The 22,301-nt window shown below is 36.4% G+C and overlaps 1 protein-coding gene across 1 annotated transcript in view; it reads right to left on the reverse strand.

The window, feature by feature from the left end:
- The window catches only part of SLC9B1 (solute carrier family 9, subfamily B (NHA1, cation proton antiporter 1), member 1), a 96,433-nt gene that overhangs the window by 15,581 nt on the left and 58,551 nt on the right, over positions 1 to 22,301 (reverse strand). Inside the window, exon 7 of the mRNA XM_008580883.1 lies at positions 14,030 to 14,205. Within this exon, the coding sequence (XP_008579105.1) occupies positions 14,030 to 14,205 (176 nt within the window). The remainder of the gene's footprint in view (positions 1 to 14,029; positions 14,206 to 22,301) is intronic.

The raw sequence follows: 22,301 nt of genomic DNA on the forward strand, positions 1-22,301 counted from the left end.
GAAGACAGGCTGTTTGAATTAACACAGGCAGACCAGAAAAAAGAGAAAAGAATTTTAAAAATTGAAGAAAATCTAAGAGAGATAACTGACAACCTTAAGCACTCAAATATCCACATCATGGGTATTCCAGAGGGGAGGAAAAAGGAAATGGCATTGAAAACATATTCAATGAAATAATACCAGGAAACTTCCTAGGTATAGGGAAAGTCACAGATCTTCACATTCAGGAGGCCCAAAGATCCCCAAACGTATTCAAGCCAAAAAGGTCCTCTCCAAGACATGTTATAGTCCAACTGGCAAAATTCAAAGATAGAAAGAGAATTTTAAAAGGTGCAAGAGAGAAGCAGCAAGTCACCTATAAGGGAGCCCCAATCAGAATAACATCAGACTTTTCATCAGAAACCCTATATGCCAAAAAAGAATGGGATGATATATTCAAAATACAAAAATTGCCAGCCAAGAATACTTTACCCAGCAAGGCTATCCTTCCAAAATGAAGGACAAATTGTGTATTTCTCAGACAGACAATAACTGTGGGAGTTCACTACCACACGACCAGCCTTACAAGAAATTCTCAAGGAAGTACTGGGTTTGATACCTGAAAAACAACCATCACTGCCATGAATATTCAAGAAAGAACAAAACCTACCAGTAAAACAAAAATGCTAACAATAAAGAAAAAAAAAACTTTATCTACACCCCAAGAAACCAACAAATACAGAAGACAAACAGAAAATCAAAAAGAAAGGAACAAAAGATACTGAAGACATCTAAAAAAAAATCAGTAAAATGCTAGGAGTAAATCAACACCTTTCAATAATAACTCTAAATGTTAGGGGATTAAACTCCCCACTCAAAAACACAGACTGATGACTTGATTTAAAAGATGGACCCAACAATATGCTGTTTTCAAGATATTCACCTCACCTGTAAAGACACACATAGACGAAAGAGTGAAAGGATGGAAAAAGATATGCCATGCAAATACAAAAGAAAAAGAAGCTGGGGTAGCTTTTCTAATATCAGATAAAATAGATTTTAAAGCAAAAACCATAAAAAGAGATAAAGAAGGCCACTATGTAATGATAAAAGGATCTATCCATCAAGAAGATATAACAATCATAAATATATACACATCCAATGTCGGAGCAGACAGATTTATAAAGCAAACACTATTAGATCTCAAGAATGAGATAGATACTAACACCATAATAGCTGGGGACTTGAATACCCCACTATCAATATTGGACAGATCATCTAGGCAAAGAATCAGCAGAGAAACACAAGATCTAAACAACACTTTAGACCAAATGGACTTGGAAGATATCTACAGAACATTCCCTCCAACAACCTCAGAATATTCATTCTTCTCATCAGCACGTGGAACATTCTCCAGGATAGACCAAATGTTAAGCCACAAAGCAAGTCTCGACAAACTCAAAAAAATTGGAATTATTTCATGTATTTTTTCCAATCACAGTGGATTAAAATTAGAAATCAATAACAAGTGAAACTCTGGAAACTATACAAACACATGGAAATTAAACAACATTCTTATTAATGACATATGGGTCCATGAAGAAATTAAGCAGGAAATCAAAAAATTTCTTGAAACTAATGAAAAAAATGACACATCATACCAAAACTTGTGGGATACTGCAAAAGAAGTACTAAGTGGGGAATTTATTGTATTAAATGCTTACTTCAGAAGAATGGAAAGATGGCAAATAAACAACCTAACACTTCACCTTAAAGATCTAGAAAAACAAGAACAATCCAAACAAAAAGTTAGTAGAAGGAAAGAAACAATTAAGATCAGAGAACTAAATGAAATAGAAACCCAAAAAATGAAACAAAAGATCAATGAAACAAAAAGTTGGTTTTTTAAAAAGATAAATAAAATTGACAAACCTTTAGCAAGGCTAACTAAGAAAAGAAGAGAGAAGACCTAAATAACAAAAATTAGAAACGAAAAAGGTGAAATTACAACTGATACCTCAGTAATAAGAATCATTAGAGACTACTGTAAACAACTATATGCCAACAAATTTGAAAATTTGGAGGAAATGGATAAATTTCTGGACACATACAAACTACCAAAACTGAGCCAAGCAGATACAGAAAATCTGAACAAACTGATAACAATAAAAGAGATTGAAGTTGTTATCAGAAGGCTCCCAACAAGGAAAAGGCCATGACTGGATGGGTTCACTGCAGACCAAACCTTCAAAAAGGAACTGTTACCAATTCTCTACAAACTATTCCAAAAGATTGAAACACAGGCCATTCTCCCAAACTCATTCTATGAGGCAAACATCACCCTGATACCAAAAGCAGACAAAGATACTTCAAAAATAGAAAACTACAGGCCAATATCCTTGATGAATATAGATGCAAAAATCCCTGATAAAATACTAGCTAATAAGATACAGCAACACATACACAAAATTATACACCATGATCAAGTGGTATTCATCCCAGGGATGCAAGGTTGGTTCAACATATGCAAATCAATAAATGTGATACATGACATCAATAAAAGCAAAGACAAAAACCATATGATCATTTCTATAGATGCTGAAAAAGCATTTGACAAAATTCCACATTTGTTCATGATAAAGACTCTCTACAAGTTACGTATAGATGGAAACTATTTCAACACAATTAAAGCCATATATGATAAGCCCACTGCTGGTATCATCTTGAATGGGGAAAAGCTGAAAGCCTTTCCCTTAAGAACAGGAACTAGACAAGGATGCCCACTCTCACCACTCCTATGCAACAGAGTGTTGGAAGTACTAGCCAGAGCAATCAGAGAAGAGAAGGAAATAAAGGGCATCCAGATTGGAAAAGATGAAGTCAAACTGTCCCTGTTTGCAGATGACATGATCCTATATATCGAACAGCCTAAAGCCTCTACAAAAAAACTCTTAGAGTTGATAAGTGATTTCAGCAAAGTTGCAGTACACAAAATCAAAACAGAAAAATCAGTAGCATTTCTATACTCCAACAATGTACATGCAGAAAAAGAAATCAAGAAAGCTAGTCCAGTTACAAAAGCCACCAAAAAAATAAAATACTTAAGAATAAATTTAACCAAGGATGTGAAAAATCTGTACAAAGAGAACTACAAAGCACTGTTGATAGAAATAAAAGAGGGCATAAGAAGACGGAAAGATATTCCATGCTCTTGGATTGCAATAATTAACATTGTGAAAATGTCCATATTACCCAAAGTGATCTGCAGATTCAATGCAATCCCCATCAAAATCCAATGACATTTTTCTAAAAAATGGAAAAAACTATCAAGACATTTATATGGAATAACAAAAGACCATGCATAGCCAAAGCAATCCTCAGCCAAAAAAAATAAATAAATAAAATAAATAAATCAATAAATTAATTAAATTAAATTAAATAAATAAAGCTGGAGGCATAACACTACCTGACTTTAAACTATATTACAAAGCTATAATAACCAAAAAAACAGGGTACTGGCATAAAAACAGATACATGGATCAATGGAATAGAATAGAGAACCCAGAAATCAACCCATACACCTACAGCCATCTGATCTTTAACAAAGGCACCAAGTCTACACACTGAGGAAGAGACTGCTTCTTCATCAAATGGTGCTGAGAAAACTGGATATTCATATGTAGGAGAATGAAGCTAGACCCGTACCTCTCACCATATGCCAAAATCAATTCAAAATGGGTTGAATAATTAAACATATGTCTTGAAACAAAACTCCTTAAAGAAAACATAGGTGAAACACTATTTGGCATGGAGATTCCTTAAACAATTACAGATAGATTTACCATATGACCCAGCTATTCCACTGCTGGGAATATACCCAGAGGAACGGAAATCATCATGCTGAATACCTGTACTCCAATGTTTATTGCAGCACTATTCACAATAGCCAAGAGTTGGAACCAGCCCAAATGTCCATCATCAAAGGAGTGGGTAAGGAAACTGTGGTATATCTACACAATGGAATTCTACTCTGCTGTAAAACAGAATGAAATACTACCATTTGCAACCATATGGATGGACTTAGAGAAAATTATATTAAGTGAAACAAGTCAGGCACAGAAAGAGAAATACCACATGTTTTCACTTATTTGTAGGAGCTAAGAATAAATAAATAAATAAACACACAAATAAAGGTTGGGGGTGGAGGAAGACACAACAATCACAACAATTCCTTGAACTTGTTAAGACAAGTGAACAGATATGACATCATGGGAGAGGGGAGGGGGGAAGAGGAATGGGTAAGTGGTCACAAAAATCAACTGCAATGTATATTGAAAAGTTAAAATTAAAAAAAAAAAAAACAGGCTTGAGGGAGTCTGTTTTCCCCCTTTCCCCATGTGATGATGCAGAGAAGGTGCCATCTATGAGAAAGAGACCCTCAACAGACACCAAGTCTGTTGGCTCTTTGATCTTGGGCTTCCCAAGTCTCCAGAACTGTGGGAAATAAATTTATGCTCTTTACAAATTACTCAGTCTCATGTATTTTGTTATAGCATCAGGAAAGAACTGTGACAGACTTAAAGAGACGTTTCTCCAACAAAGACATATATATGGTAACATATACATGAAAACATGTTCAACATCTGTAATCATTAGAGAAAAGAAAATCAAAACCACAATGAGGGGCCGGCCCGGTGGCGCACTGCTACAGTGTGCCGCTTGGGAAGTATGGTGGCGCTCCCGCCGAGGGTTCGGATCCCACATACAGACCGGCCGCTCACTGGCTGACCAAGGTGCAGGAGCAACACTGAGGGTTGCGATCCCGTTGCCGGTCTATGCTCTTTACAAATTACTCAGTCTCATGTATTTTGTTATAGCATCAGGAAAGAACTGTGACAGACTTAAAGAGACGTTTCTCCAACAAAGACATATATATGGTAACATATACATGAAAACATGTTCAACATCTGTAATCATTAGAGAAAAGAAAATCAAAACCACAATGAGGGGCCGGCCCGGTGGCGCACTGCTACAGTGTGCCGCTTGGGAAGTATGGTGGCGCTCCCGCCGAGGGTTCGGATCCCACATACAGACCGGCCGCTCACTGGCTGAGCGAGGGGCGGGAGCAACACCAAGGGTTGCGATCCCGTAGCCGGTCCCGGTCTGGTACGGGCGCAACACTGAGGGTTGCGATCCGTTGCCAGGCACGAAAAAAGACAAAAAGGAAAAAAAAAAAAAAAAAACCACAATGAGATATCAACACATACCCATTAGGATGGCCACTATTAAAAAAAAACAAAATAATAAGTGTTGGAAAGGATATGAAGAAACTGGAACCCTTGTATACTACTGATCAGAAGGTAAAATGGTGCAGCCACTATGGAAAACAGTTTGGAGATTCTTAGAAAACTAAAAGTAGCATTATTATATGATCCAGCAATCCCACTTCTGGGTATATGTCCAAAAGAATTGAAAGCAAGATGTTGAAGAGATATTTGCAAACTTATATTCTTTGCAGCATTATTTACAATAGCAAGAAGTGGAAGTATCCCAAATGTTCACTGATAGATAAATGGATAAAGAACATGTGGTATAAACATACAATGAAATATTACTCAGCTACAACAAGAAGAAATCCTGTCACATGCTACAACATGGGTGACCCTTGAGGACATTATACTGATTGCAATAAGCCAGTTACTGTATCACAAATACTGTATGATTTCACTTGTATGAGACACCTAGAGTACTCAGAATCATGACAGCAGGAAGTAGAATGGTGGCTGCCAGGGACCAGGGGAGGGGGCAGAAGTGAGTGGTTTGATGAATATAGAGTTTCAGTTTTGCAAAATAAAAAACTTCTAGAGATCTGTTACACAATGTGAATATGGTTAATACTACTGAATTGTATGCTTAAAAATGTTTAAAAAGGTAAATTTTATGTGTTTTTACTACAATTAAAAAAAAACTGTAAAAACATAAACACAAGCCAACTTAGCATTTTTGAAAATTTGAATATGATACATGTGGCATTTCCATATGTTAAGAAAGATGTAATATTCAAAAGCAGAGTTGAAACAACTGTTTAATTGGCTAAAATAGTTAGATCTTAATATCTACCATTATCCCAAATATAGACATGCTGAAGATGTAATATACAAAATAAAACCTTAAAGTGCTTAAAATTTTAAGTGACTGTTTACATGATCATCAGCTAAGATGATTTTCTAAGCATGGACCTACTTGGTTTTTCACTTTCTTTGGTCTTCCACAAATTAGGTTTGGTCTCTTGTGACATGTTCCCATAGCACTCTATACTATGTAATATTCATCACATTTGTAATTATTTGTTTAATATCAGCTCCTTGAGAACATGGGCCACTTGGTCTTGCCTGTTTGCAGTGTGGGAAGACAGTATAGAATAGTAGTTTAAATGTGCGGGTCTAAGGTCAGACTGCCAGATTTACATCTTGGCTCCCCTACTTACTGGATCTGTCACTTTGAAGAAGTTACTTAACTTCTATTCCTCAGTTTCCTTACCTGTAAATAAGTGGAAACATGTATAGAACTCAGGGCAAGTAGCAAGCAAGTACTCAACAAAAGCTAATATTGTTGCTGTTTATCCTGTTTGTCACAGAAGCTGGCACAATCGAAGAGAAGCACAAAAAATGTTTTTTGGAAGAATGATTGCTATCAACCATGAAGGAAATAATTGCCAGAGTTGACAATAAAAATTTATAACTTCCAAATGGCACAAGTAGAGATAAAATTAAAAGGCAAATTACCAATTGGAAAAATTACAACTATATTCATCCCCATTTGGCTCCTAGTGACTATGAGGGGACTTGAAAAAGTTTGTGGAAAAATACAATTAAAAGATAATACGAATCTTTTCATGAACTTTTTGACATTCCCCCATATATAAAACAAACGGTTATCATTCCTAATTTTATGCAGAATACTGACAAATCAAAAAGAAAAGATGAACACTTGTATAAGAAATAGGCAAAAGACTTTCAAGAAAAGCAATTTACAAAACATTCCAAAATGCTAATGGCCAATATACACGAACATTCGTTTAACATCACTAGTACTCAAAGTACTTCATTTGAAGAGATTATAGTTTTGTTCGGGGGAAGCATCATGGTCGACTAGAGTCACCTGTCAATCATCTGCTTCACAAAGAGAGACCGAAATAATGAATAAACAACCATATTTCCACAGGAGTGCCTGAGGAAATATGCGGGAGAAGATCAAGAGAGAAGCAAAACTCCTCTGGAGCACTGAAGCCTAGGATACCAGTATAGAGAGGGAAGTCAGGCATCCACCCTCTGCCACACTATCTCCCCTGCCCAGATTGGGGGGATTGGCTAGGAGTCAGGGAATACTTCCTATGGGAAAAAAAGTAAGCCCGAAATCCCCAGTGGTCCCCATAGCTGCCACAGACACCAACAGTTTTTGGTATAAAAGAGTCCCCCAGTCTCCACAAGCCCCAAATCCAGGTTAGAACACAGCTGGGAGTCCAAATGGCTGTACTGCCTCAGAGTAGGAGCTCATGTAGTACACCCCCCACACCCTCATCTTAAACTGCTGTAGCAGGATGCAATCTTGAAACTGGACCCACTGCAGGAATGCATCTGGCCCTGAGGGCTGACGGCCACTGCCTCTCTTTATCTTTGAGTTCTCCCTTTTGTTTCACTGTGTCTGCTGGGGTGCCTATAGCACTGGAGGCCCAGCTACACAGAGCCTGCACCTGACAGGTCCACCAGGATCCTGCATCCAAAACCACCCCTCCCCCTCCCAGGGAAAAAGGCCACCCAGTAAAGTTGGGAAGTTGCTGAGTGCCCAGACAATCCCCTGCCATGCTGCCCCTTATTGCCCCCCCCCCATGTTCCCTGACAGTTGGCACAGCAGCATCTTCACCTCTCAAAGACATTGCTGCACTTCCAGCCTGCCTACTGCATTGGAGCCCTGTCCCATAGCAGGCTGGGGGGTGGTCCTATATCCCTAAAGACATTAAAGTACAGCCCACCAGCCCAAAGTGCCTTCACCCTCCCTGACAGCTAGCCCAATGGTGGCTCTGACACCTGGAGACACAGCTGCACTTCCAGCCTGCCCACTGTACCCAGGCTTTGTCTGACATTAGGCTCAGTGGCAGCCCCACCTTCCTGACAACATCACTACAGGCCTCCCTCCGCAGTCACCAAGACCTCCTCCTGGCCCTGACAGCTGCACCAGCAGTGGCCCTGCCTCCCAGAAGCTATTGCAAGGTAGCAAGTGGGTTGTCCTTGCCTGTGGGCACCCACATCCAGCCCTGATATGTGCTCAGGCAGCAGCCTGCCCCCGTGAGTCACAGACGACATAGCGAGCTGCCCTCCTAGCCACCATCATCCACTCTGGGATCCAATACCTGCCGTTATGGTGGCCACACCCCATAGGAACCACCACAGCATAGCCTTCCTTCTGCACCAGTAGCATTCATGCCTGGCCCTGGCAGCTGCTCTACCCCCTGGGAATCACTGGCACACCCCACACCAGTCCCCTGTGCTTTCACGGATTCAAACCTGGCCCTGACACCTGCCCCAACTATGACCCTGTGGCCCCACCCCCAGGAACCACTGCCACACAGTGGAAAGGCTCTCTATGCCTATGCTGCACCCATTCCCTGCACTGTCAGCTGTCCAGGCTGTGGGATCATCCGACCAAAACCACCACCACCTAGGCTGACCTTCTGCTCCTATGAAGTCCCATTCCTTGCCCTGACAGCTGATTCAAATGCAGCCTGCTCCCCAGGAGTCACAGTCATCCAGGGGGCTAGCCCTCTGCCCTTGCTCAGCCTTTACAGCTGTCCAGGCAGCAACCCCAAACCTCAGAGGTCATTGCCACATAGTGGGAGGACCCTCTATGTGTGAACATGCCCACACTGGGCCCAGGGCAGCCCCCCAGCCCGGGAGCCACCACCACATGGCAAGCCAGCCAAACCATACCCAATCAGCTCCCTAGGACCCATCATTTCTACAGGAAAATGTCTATCCATATAAAAGCCACTCCACAAAATCAGAAAAGTGACTGTTCTACTAGATTTGCATGTATCAATGCAGAGACACAAGAAACATGAAAAAGCAAGGAAGCATGACACCCCTGAAAGACCACAAAAATCCCCAGCAATAGACACAAAAGAAAAAAAATTGATGAAATTCCTGAAAAAAAAAATCAAAATAATAACCTTAATGAAACTCGCTGAGATAGAAGAGAATACAAACAGTTCAAGAAAATCAGGAAAGCTTATTCACATGTGAGTGAGAATGCCAACATAGAGATAATCATTAACCCCCCCCCCCAAACAAGCAAAAACCCCAGAAAACCTTGAACTAAAGAATCAATGAATAAAATTTAATAGAAAACTTCAATGACTGACTAGATTAAGTAGAAGAAAGAATTTCTGGACTTGAAGACAGGTCTTTTGAAATAAACAATACATAATGAAAGAAAAAAATGAAAAGGATGAAGAAAGCCTAGAAGAACTATGTGATACCATTAAATGAACAAATGGGATTTCGAGAAGTAGAAGAAACTTGAAAAAGGCATTGAAAACCTATTTAATGAAATAATAGCTGAAAATTTCCCAAGTCTTTTAAGAAATATGGACATCTAGATTCAGGAAACTCAAAGGTCCCCAGATATATTCAATCCAAAAAGGTTCTTTCTGAGACACATCATTGTCAAACTATCAAAAGTCAGAGTCAAAGAGAAAATTGTAAAACAGCAAGAAAAAGTATCAAGTCACACATAATAGAAATCACATTAGACTAACAGCAGATTTCTCAGCAAAAATCTTAAAGGCCAGGAGAGAATGAGATGATATATTCAAAGTGTTGAAAGGTAAAATCTGCCATCCAAGAATACTATTCTAAGCAGAGCTGTCCTTCAGAAGTGAAGAAGGAAATAGAAAACCTGAAGAAACCAATAATAAGCAATGAGACTGAATCAGTAATAAAAAGATTCTCAACAAAGAAAAGCCCAGAACAAGATTGCTTCATTGCTGAATTCTACCAAATTTCTGAAGAAAAACTAATACCAATTATTTTCAAACTATTTTTAAAAACTGAAGTGGAGGGAATTCTTACAAATTTATTCTATGAGACCAGCATAACTCTGCTACCAAAACCAGACAAGGACACAATAAAAAAAGAAAACTACAGACTGATATCCTGATGAACACACATGCAAAAACCCTAAACAAAATATTAGCAAAAAAAAAAATCCAACAGTACATCAAGAAGATTATATACCACGATCAACTGGGATTGGTAAGGATGGTTCAACATACACATATCAATAAATGTGACATATCACATCAACAGAATGAAGAACAAAAATTATATAATCATCTTGATAGATGCAGAAAAAACATTTGCTAAAATTTAACATGCTCTCATGATAAAAACTCTCAAGAAACTAGGTATAGAAGGAAGATATCTCAACAAATTAAAGGCCATATATGACAAAGTGAAAGCAACAGTCTGAGCTTTTAGCTTTTCCCCTAACAATTGGAACAAGACAAGAATGCCCACTCTCACCACTTTTATTCAACATAGTACTGTAAGTCCTACTTACAGCATTTAGGCAAGAGAAAGAAATATAGGGCATCTAAATTGGGAAGGAGGAAATCAAATTTTCCCTGTTTGCAGATGACGTGATTTTATATAAAGAAACCTAAAGACTCCACAAAAAAAATCTCTTAGATCTGATAAACAAATTCAGTAATGTTTCAGGATACAAAACCAATACACAAAAATCAGTAGCATTTCTATACACCAACTATGAACAGGCTGAAAAAGAAATTAAGAAAGCAATCCAAATATAATAGCTACCAACCAACCAACCAACCAACAAACCTAGGAATAAATTTAACCAAGGAGGTAAAATATCTCTACAAGGAAAACTATAAAACACCAATGAAAGAAATTTAAAAGGATACAAAAAGTTGGAAAGACATCCTATGTCCATGGATTGAAAGAATCAATATTGTTAAAATGACCATATGCTCAATATAATCTCCAGATTCAATGCAACCCCTATCAAACTACCAATGACATTCTTCACAGAGATAGGAAAAAAATCCTATAATTCATATGAAACCACAAAAGACTTCAAATAGCCCAAGCAATTCAGAGTGAGAAGAACAAAGCTGGAGGCATCACACTACCTGACTTCAAACTATACTACTAAGCTACAGTAATCAAAACAGCATGGTAATGGCATAAAGACAGACACAGAACAATGGAACAGATTAGAAAACTCAGAAATAAGCCTACATATTTACAGCCAAATGATTTTTGATATGGCTACAAGAACATACATTGGGTGAAGGACAGTCTTTTCAATAAATGGTGCTGGGAAAACTGAATATAAATAAGCAAAAGAATGAAATTAGACCCCTATTGCTCACCATATAAAAAAATTAACTCAAAATGGAGTAAAGACTTAAATGTCAGACCCAAAACTACGGGTCTGACATTTAAGTCTTTAAGAGTAAACATAGGGGAAACACTTCAGGACATCAGTTTTTACAAAGACTCAAGAGCACAGGCAACAAAAGAAAAATAAGACAAATGAGATTATATCAAACTAAAACCTTCTGCACAGTAAAGGAAACAATCAACAGAACAAAGAGACAACCTGCAGAATGGGAGAAAACATTTGCAAACTATACAGCTGGCAAGCAACTAAGATCCAAAATATACAAGGAAATCAAACAAACAACAAAAACCCCACAAATAATTCAATGAAAAAATGAGCAAATAAGCTGAATAGACATTTCTCAAAAGAAGAAATGGCCATCAAGTATATGAAAAAAAAAATGCTCAGCATTACTAATCATCAGGGAAATGCAAATCAAAAGCACAATGAGATATCACCTCACCCCAGTCAGAATGACTATTACCAAAAAGCCAAAAAATAACATGCTGGTGAGGATGCCGAGAAAGGGAACTCTTACACATTGTTGATGGGAATATAAATTAGTACAGCCATTATGGCAGACAGTTGCTCAAAAAACTACAAAAAGAACTACCATATGATTTAGGAATCCCACTACCAGGTATATATATTCAAAAGAAAGGAAATCAGTATGTCAAAGAGAGAACTGCATTGTCATGTTTGTTTTAGCATTATTCACAATAGCCAAGATATGGAATGCACCTAAGTGTTCATCAACAGATAACTGAATAAAGAAAATATGGTATACATAAACAATGCAATACTATTCAGCCATAAAATAAGAATGAAATTCTGTCACCTAGTACAAAACTGAAAGACTTTGAAAACTAATTTAAGATGAGCCTGGAATGCATTACATTAAGTAAAAAAGATAGAGACAGAAAGATAAATAACACATTTTTCTTACTCATATCTATCTGGAAGCTAAAAAGTTGATCTCCCAGGTAGAGATTAAAATAGTTGTTACCAGAGGCTGCATGATGTGGGAGAGACGGGGGAGTAGGAAGAAGCTGACCATCAGATAAAAGTTACAGCTGGATAGGAAGAATAAGTTCTAGTGTTCTATAGCACTACAGAGTGATTACAGTTAATAATAATTTATTGTACTCAGAATTTCAAATAGCTGGAAGGATTCTGGAAGTTCCCAACACAAAGAAACAATAAATGTTTGAAGTGATGAATAGGCTAATTTCCCTGATTTGATCATTGTACATTGTGTACATGTATCTAAATATCACACTGTACCCCATAAATATGTACAATTATTATGTGTCAATTAAAAATAATAATAAAGAATAAGGAGACTGCACTTTCACCTATCAAATTAGCAAAGGTAATGAAGACAAATAATAGCTAGTTTTGAAGGGGGTGAGGAAAAAATAGCAAGTTATATTCTCTGGTAGGACATAATATTGTTGCAATATGCTTCAAAATGCTTATAGTTGTTTATACTTTTTAGATCACAATTCCATCTTTAATATTAAGAAAATATTAAGATTATTTACACATATTTCTCTATGTTCAAGCAAGCATTATTTTACTGATATCAACTTCAATTTTGAACAGATTAAGTAATTGTGATGCAGTCCATTGAATACTATGCAACCATTAAAAACGACATAAAAATATATTTACTGAAACATGTTTTCGATATACAGTTAAAGCAAAACAACTAAGATTACAATAAAGTATTTTTGTAAGAATATTAGGAGGGGAGAGAAAGAGAGAAAAGGGAAGAGATGGCAAGAGATGGCAAGCGAAGTAAAGACAAAAGAAAAGAGAAGCGAAGTCTGGGTAGATTTACATCAAAAGGTTCAAAAGGAAAAGAGTCTTTCCTTCTGGGTGTGACTACTGCAGATTTTATTTTTATTTTCCCCCGTTTTTTTCTTATTTACATTTTCTGATATTAAGAGAAACTATTACTTTACAACTTAAAAATATTTTGGTGCTTCAATAATACAAAAGACTTTATTTCAAATGCTGCAAATAATTAAATCCTTACTAAATGTGGAAATGTTTGGTGTCATAATTTCTGCCGTGCTATGCAAGACCAGATTTCACCTTGGTAGTCAGAACTGGTGTAGGATCTTGTCCCACTGCTACTAAAAAGGCACATGGTTGTTCCAGCTCTGTACATTAAAATTGTCTTGATAATAGAGCAACCAGTTACTTATTAGGATGGTCAAAATGCATATTTCAAAAATACCTATTAAAATATTAGTAGTACTAATAATACTGCTACTTAAAATTTTCTAGTGAAAACTATGATAAAATTTCAAAGCAATATAAGCACATAAATAGTAATAATATCGGTTATGAAATTAATTGAAACACGTGGTTATTAAAGTGAAATCATTTGTGTTAAATAGTGGTTTCTTAACCCATTGAAATTTCTTCTCTGGCCTAAAGTGAGCTTTCTATGAAGAATAAAAAGATATTAAATTGAAAAGTGTTGGCCAATAAATGAAGAGATAAAGCCAGAAACCTTGTTTAAAGAACTAACAAAAAGGTAATGAATGATATGGTGCTTCTTGTATTTTCTAGTTACCTGAGGAGAAGACTATGCTCAAGCATGTATGGAAGCCAGTGATAGCTATGATGTCATCCAAACTGCTAGCAGCTATTAGTAAGCTTGGAATGCCTTTTACTCTACCATATCCACGTTCCTGCAAAAGCAGCATGGCAGGGACAACAACAGCAGGAGAGACAGCACCTAGTACAAAACTGAAAGAAAGACTTTGAAAATCAATTTTTAAAATATTTTTATTTTTTGAAAACCAATTTAAAAACATCCTTTTAAGCAAATAGTGTTTTATTGTAAACTTTATAACAATTATATTAATCTTTATAACATTTTCAAATGCAAAAAAATCTGCTTTTGAGTGAATACTATTTAATGGTGATAAAACTTTATGCATTCTTTAGTGCTGGCTAAAATTTTATATAAATGTTATTCAAGATGTTGGACTGAGCACAAACTACAGTCTCTCTCTATTCCTAAATGAGGATATAAATGAAGATATATTGAAATGAAGATGTAAAAATAGAAAAATCCATAACCTGACTAGGAAACAAAAGGGGAATACTCGGTAGACAAGAAACTAAGTGCATCTCAGGAAATTAAGAGACAGTTTAGGATTGAAAAAGGAAACCATAAGCCAAAACGTGCATAAGTAAAGACTGCTACAAAAGATATGGTGTAATTCCAAAGGTGCTCTTAGCCCAGACATGGCTGCTGCTGGAAGAGAGACCTCTGGAAAACCCAAATGGGTAATTATTTAGAATACCACTGTAAGAATGGCCAGACAAATCTACCTTCCATACCATTGCTACCTCTTCAGTAAGTCAGTAAGGAACACAGGCGTCTGCCCAAAAGAAGGAACAATGAGTGCGGGCACCTAAGTTACAAAGGCAGGTGAGAAAATTCCTGGAGTGGTTGATGAGATCCATGAGGAATGGGGAAACTCCTGTCAGAGCACCTTCTATTAGCATATCTCATCAAAAATTTTGCCTCATCTCTTTCACATTCACTGTCTAAAGGCTGAAGTATATACCCTGTGTATATATACACATCCCTCGGCTGCTGCTTGTTGGCTGCTAACTACCAATACCTGGAGGTTTCCTGGAGCGTTGCCTTGCTGACAAGAGCCTACCTGGGCAAGCTAGGGAGGTTTTGACCCAGTCTGCCCTCCCTCCAGACAGCTGCCATTAATGACTGATGTGAGTGTCTAATCATTTAGCCTCTTTGCCTCTGGCAGTACAACCTCTACAGTGCAGTTTATGCTCCAGATTTCCCTGTGGATTCGTGAAGAGACTAGACTTCTCTGAAACCACATATTTGCCTACTTCAGTGGTTCCTAAACATTGCTACACATTGGAATCACCTGGTATTTAATTGATCTCTTTTTGCTTAAATCATCCCCAAACAGCAGCTGAAAACAACAAACATTATTAGCTTATGACTTCTGTGGGTCAGGAATCTGGGTATGGCTTAGCTGTATGCCTGTGTCTCAAGGTTTTTCATGAGGTGGGTGGGAGAAAATCTGCTTCCAAGTTTACCCACGTGTCTGTTGGCTGGCTTTGGTCTCTTGCTGTGGGGCCTATCCAAAGGCTGCCTCAGAGCATAGCTGCTGGCTTTCCCCATGACAAGCAATCAAAGAGAATGTAAAAGAACATGCAAGACAGAAGCCATAATTTTCTTATAACATAATCTTGGAAGTGACATCCCATCACTTCTGCTATATTCTGCTCATTAGAAACAGGTCATTAAGTCCAGCCCACACTCCAGAAGAGGATATTATACAAAGGTGTAAATGTTAGAAAACAGGCATCACTAGAAGTGATCTTCGAGGTTGCCTGCTGTGTACTTGGGGACCTTTAAAGAATACTGGTGCCTGGCTCCCAGAATGAAGTATTCTGATTTAATTAGTATGAAGTGTGACCTGAGTGCTGGTGCATTTTTTTTAAAGTTTTAAAAAATTGTGGTTAAAAAATACTTAACATAAAATTTACCATTTTTACATATTTACATAACCTTATGCTTATTTTTAAGCATACAGTTCAGTAATATTAACTATAATTACATTGTTGTGTAACAGATTTTTATTCTGAACATTTTTATTCTGAAAAACTGAAACTCCATATTCATCACACCACTCACTTTTTGCCCCCTCCCCCCAGTCCCTGGCAACCACCATTCTACTTTCTGTTGCCATGTTTTTGAGTACTTTAGATATATCATACAAGTGAAATCATACAATATTTGACCTTTTGTAACTGGCTTATTGCAATCAGCATAACGTCCTCAAGGTTCATCAGGTTGTAGCATGTGACAAGACTTTTTTATGGCTGAGTAAATTTCCATTCTATGTCTATACCATATTTTCTTTATGCATTCATATGTTGATGGACATTTGGACTGCTTCCATCCCTTGGCTATTGAAAATAACGTGGCAAAGAACATTAGTATGCAAATATTTCTTCAAGATCCTGCTTCCAATTATTTTGGATATATATCCAGAAGTGGGATTGGTGGATCATATGGTAATTCTACTTTTAGTTTTGAGGAATCTCCAAAGTATTTTCCATAGTGCCTGCACTATTTTACATTCCCACCAGCAGTAAACAAGAGTTCCAATTTCTTCACATCCTCACCAACACTTGCTATCTTCTGTTTTTAAATATATATATTGGCCATTCTAATGGGTGTGTAGTGATATCTCATTATGATTTTGATTTGTATTTCTCTAACAATTATAGATGTTGAACATCTTTTTATACACTTGTAGGCCATTTGTATATTTTCTTTGGAGAAATGTCTATTCAAGCCCTTTGCCCATTTTTTCATTTGGGATTTTTGTTGTTGTTGTTATTGAGTTGTAAGAGTTCTTCATATATTCTAGATATTAACCATTTATCAGATTTATGGTTTGCAATGATTTTCTCTCATTCCAAGCATTACCTGTTTACTGTTTCTTTCCTTTGCTGTGCTGAACTTTTTAAGTTTGATCTGATCCCATTCATCTATATTTGGTGTTGTTGCTTGTGCTTTTGTTGTCATATCCAAGAAATCGTTGCCAAATTCAATGACATGATGCTTTTCCCCAACTTCATTCTTTTGCATGTGGATATCCAGTTTCCCCATGACTATTTGCAGAAGAAACTGTCATTTCTCCATTGTGTAATCTTGGCACCCTTGTCAAAGATTATTTGACCAAATATGTAAGGGTTGTTCTTGGGCTCTCTATTCTGTTCCATTGGTCTTTGTGTCTTTCTTTAGGCCAGTACCACACTGTTTTGATTACTGCAGTTTTCTAATGTGTTTTTATGGCATCCCATAAGTTCCTTAGGCTCTTGTATTTTTCTATATCCATTTTTCTTTTTGCTCCTCTGACTTGATAATTTCAACTAACCTGTCTTTAAGTTCACTTATTCTTTCTCCTGCTTGATGCAGTCTGCTGTTGATCACTTCTAGTAAAATTTTCAATTCATTTATTCTTCTGCTCCAGAGTTTTTGTATTTCTTTATAGTTTCTATCTCTTTGTTGATATTCTTATTTTGTTCATCTTTTTCCTAATTTTATTTAGTTGTCTGTGTGTATCATCTTTTAGCTCATTGAGTACTTTTATGATGATAACTTTAAATTCCTTGTTGGTTAGTTCATATATTTTCATTTGTTTCCAGTTGGTTTCTGAATATTTATTTTGTTGCTTTGATTGAACCAAGAATCCCTTTTTTTTGTATGCCTTTTTATTTTATTTATTTATTTTGGTGGCTGGCTAGTACAGGAAATCCATGCCTTGTTATCTTTTTTTGAAATTTGGTCATTTTGAAAAACAGCCACCTCTCTCAGTGTCTATGGATTGTCTTTGTGCAGAGGAAGACCTTCACCAATCAGTCCAGTGAAATTCTGGGACTCTTTTAAACCTTTCTGGATATGTGTCTCTGGTCTTGTATCTCTCAGCTGAAGAGGTTCATCTTTTTCTACTCAGGAGTTCCCCCTGGTGTCTGTCTGTAGTACTGCAATCTCTCTGGTGCTGTAGTAACCTGCAGAACTCAGGTTTGTTCTTAGTGGGCCCCAGACATCTAAAATGTGCCACTTCCTTTCCCATCAGTGATCCTAGTCACTGTTATAGAAACTAGTCCCTTGGGCATCCCCCTAAAATCCAGAACACAGGTCACATGTTCCACCCTTCTTTTTACCTCCTGAGGGAGAAACTGGGAGTTAAGAGTTTTCTTCCAATTGTTCTGAGCTATGCAGGGAGGTGAATGGGGTATGGTGGTTTAGTGCATTGGAATTTCCTAAGTGTTCCAATATGCCTCTTGGCTTTTTGCTTACCTGGGATGTTGTAACCTCTCAAGTGGTTTCTGGAGTTGTCACAAAGGCAATGTGGTCTCTTTATTGTTAAGTTGGTGTCTCTGTGGGTGAAGGAGAGCCTAGGGCTTCCTATATTGTGCCATGTAGTTGATGTCACTCCTCCGAGTGCTGGGACTTTTAAAAGCTCCCCAGGTGATTTTAATGTGTAGCAAAGTTTGGGAACCATTAGTTTTTCCCCCAGTTCTATCTGGCTTCCTTCATACAGAGGTTTCTATTGAGAGTGCCCTCAACAAATCACTTGTATAAGAATCCTAATCTCAGCCTTTGCTTCTGGAGAACCTAAGGTACCTTGCTTCGTAGCAGAACTGGCCTATTTCCTACAAGAAGGCAATAGCACAGATAGTAATCACAAGTTGCTAGGTAGTCTCAAATACAAAAATGAGCACCTAATAAAGTATCAATTATTTGCAGAAAGCCAGAACTTTGAATTGAAGGACCAGGTACATCAGAAAGAGCACAACCAGAACATGACTTTAGAATAACTGTAAATAACCTCGGAATCGTGAAAGTATATTGCATCTATCCATAAATTTTTAACTATAGTTCTCAGAAATTAACAATCAATTGCCAAAATTAAGAAAAAATAAATAGGTGACATGGATATAGTGGAGAAGTGAGTTAAGCTGGAGGATTGAGCAGAGAGAATTTTCCAGTATGTTCTGCAAAAGAACAAGCAAATAAAAAGTATGAGGAAAAACTTAGGCATAAAGGAGGAAGTGAGGAAGGATGTAATAACAGAGAACTGAGGAGAGAAAATATACTGAACGATATATCCAAGAGCTGGAAAAAATAGCTTTAACTATCCTCTGATTGAAAGATCCCTCCAAATATTAAGCAGAACTAACTGTAACAGATCCACTTGAGGATATTAAGAAATTATTGTTAATTTAGCCAGAAAATGCCTGTACCTTTTAGAGATGCATATTGAAGAATGTAGGGGTACAATATTATCATGTCTGTACTTTACTTGAAGATTCTTTAGGAACTGTTAAGGGTAAATTAAGTCTAAGTTAAGGAAATTTTGATATTCATTATATTATTCCCTCTACTCTTCTACATGTTTGAAAATTTTCAGTAAGAAAAAAGACATATCTGAGACTGTTCTCTTCAAACTTTAATGTGTAACACATTACATATGGATCTTGTTAAAATGCAGATTCTGATTCAAAAGATCTGGAGTGGAGCCCAAGATCTGTATTTCCAACAAACTTTTATGTAATACTAATGTTGCTGTCCAAGGAACATATGAGGATACTTCGAAAAGTTTCTTAAAAACTTTAGTTAAAAAATAATATGAATCCTTCCATGAACTTTTTGAAGACACCTAGAACACTGTGTAGCAAGAAACACTTTATCAGAAAAATTTGGAAATTCAGGCTTCCAAAGAGAAAGAAATAGATTAGCTGAAAAAGAAATTAAAAATTAATTTGTTCCTAGGTAAGGAATATGTTGAAGAGAAAAAAAATATTTTGATAACAGATTTCTCATGGGCAAAATTAATGCAAAGAGATAACCATGGTATCTTCAAAGTATTGAGGAAAAATAATTTGGAATGTACAATTTAATATTGAACCACACAAAAGCTATTTTCAGACATTCAAGAACAATGTTTACCATCCATTGATCAGTTTTAGAAGAATTAGGGGATAACTCATCAGGAGGAAAATTTAGTACAAAAGAAAGGAGATCCAAAAGAAAAGGATATAGGCAGCATAGTGTAGGCATTAAGAATAGAGGCTCTAGGCTGAGTCAGATTTCTGGGTTCAAATCTCAGTTCTATCATTTAGTAGTTATCTGACCTTAGGAAAATCATGTAACATCTCTTTGCCTATGTTTATAGGCAAAAATAAGAACAATAATCGTTTCTAATTTACAGGGCTGTTGTGAGCATTAAATAAGCTAATAATCATCAAGTACTCCACCAAGTTTCTGGCATATGGCAGCCACTATATAAATATTTGCTACTATTATAATTATTATGATTACCATTACAAGAAACAATGATGAGTAGCAAAACTCATTGCTAAATCTATTAGAAGTATTAATTGTAAAGAAAACTTTAAAAATAATCTTGGACTAAAATTCTAGATTCTATCAACTGGTGGGGGAATATATGAGACAGTAAAGAAAAGTGAAAACATGCTTTAAATTTAAGTATGTGTTTTTCAAAATTATGGGTAATCATTAGGAGAATGAGTTTCTAGTTTCTAAATATTAAGGGAATAAAGAAAAGTGGAACAAAGATAATGCTGGTGACCCAACAAAAGGTAGAAAAAGTAAAAAAGAATGAAATTCACAAGAATGTATTTCCAAATTGACCTATAATGAATAGGTTGGATCCTGTTTTAAGACAGAGCTTCCCAATGGATTAAAAAAAAAAAAAAAATTAGCTCTGAGTTGTTAGTAAGATAAACAAAATGGTAAATAAAAAGGTGAAAATTATAAGGAAGATGACTAAATTGACTTATTTCATTAATGAAAGTTTGGCTTATATTAGAAAATTAGGCAATGTAATTCACTTCAATAGAACAAAGTAGAAAATTTAGATCATCATCTCAATAGAAGCAAAACAATTATTTGATAAAATTGTACATCTAAAATTATCCATGATAGTAATCATGGGTCTTGACAAATAATAACTTAGATTTGAAATATATACAGCATATTAGACGGATTTTATGTTAAAGTATTAGAAGAGATGGACCAAGAATTTACAATAATCTTAATAAACATACTAACCAAGATAAGTAAAGATAATAGCATAATAAACAAGAAAATATTAAAAAATAACAAGTTAAAATATTTGGTGTAGAAATGTCATTGAAATAAAGATCAAAACAGTTGGGGTAAACTGAAGAATGAATGTAGCTGAGGAATGGAGTAGGGAGTTGACAGATAAGATCAAGAAGCCCTTCCCCCACAAAAGCAGGAAAGAATAAAAATTGGAAAATGTAAAATAAAAAGATAAAACATATGGGAAGAGCAGCCAATGCATCAATATATGGAAGATAAGAGCCCCAGAACAATAAATATATAAAATTAGAGAAGATGGTAGACTTGAAGAAATAATGAAAATACATTTCCCTTACTTAAAGACAAAAGATCTTAGAAAGGCTGAAACAGGAGATGTAAGGAATAACCCGTATCTAAATAGTTTACAATAATATTTAAGAATATCATCACAGCTCTATTTACAATAGCCAAGATATGGAACCAACCTAAATGTCCACTGATGGCTGACTGGATAAGGAAAATGTGGTATATGTACACCATGGAATACTACTCTGCCATAAAAAAGAATGGATTCTGCCATTCACAGCAACATGGATGAACCTGGAGAAACTTATGTTAATTGAAATAAGCAAATCACAGAGGGAAAAATACCACATGTCCTCACTCATAAGTGGGAGCTAAGAGAGAAAGAATGAAGGAGAGAAAGACTACAGTGGTGTGTTGAACTTGCAGAGGGAGAGAGTATACCTAAAGTTGCAGAATGGGGTGGGGGAAAGGGGGAGGGGGAGGGAGGTCAGGGATTAATTGGTGGGGGACGTGGGGAATAATCGCAATTTGTGGTAATGAACATGCTGCCAGTATTGTTGTGGCCATCACATCTTGGGCATAAGTGGTGATGGTCAGCTTTGTACCTCATGAATATTCATAACCAATAAAAAAAAGAAAAAGAATGTCAAAGACAGAGAAAATTCTAAAAGTCTTCCAGAGAGAAAGATTATCTACAAAAAAATAATAATTAGATTGACATCAGATTTTTCGAAAGCAAGGCTAGATACAAGGAAAAAAGAGGAATAATTTTTAAATGTTGAAGGAAAATAACTATGAACATAGAATTTTTAAATCATCCAAATATTTATTCCAATACAAGGATTTACTTAAATTATTTTATTTAAATAACTAAATAATAATTAGTTTATAATTTAATAATTTT

The sequence above is a fragment of the Galeopterus variegatus genome, unplaced genomic scaffold (assembly GCF_000696425.1).
Source record: "Galeopterus variegatus unplaced genomic scaffold, G_variegatus-3.0.2 Scaffold88, whole genome shotgun sequence".
NCBI classification, from domain to species: domain Eukaryota; kingdom Metazoa; phylum Chordata; class Mammalia; order Dermoptera; family Cynocephalidae; genus Galeopterus; species Galeopterus variegatus.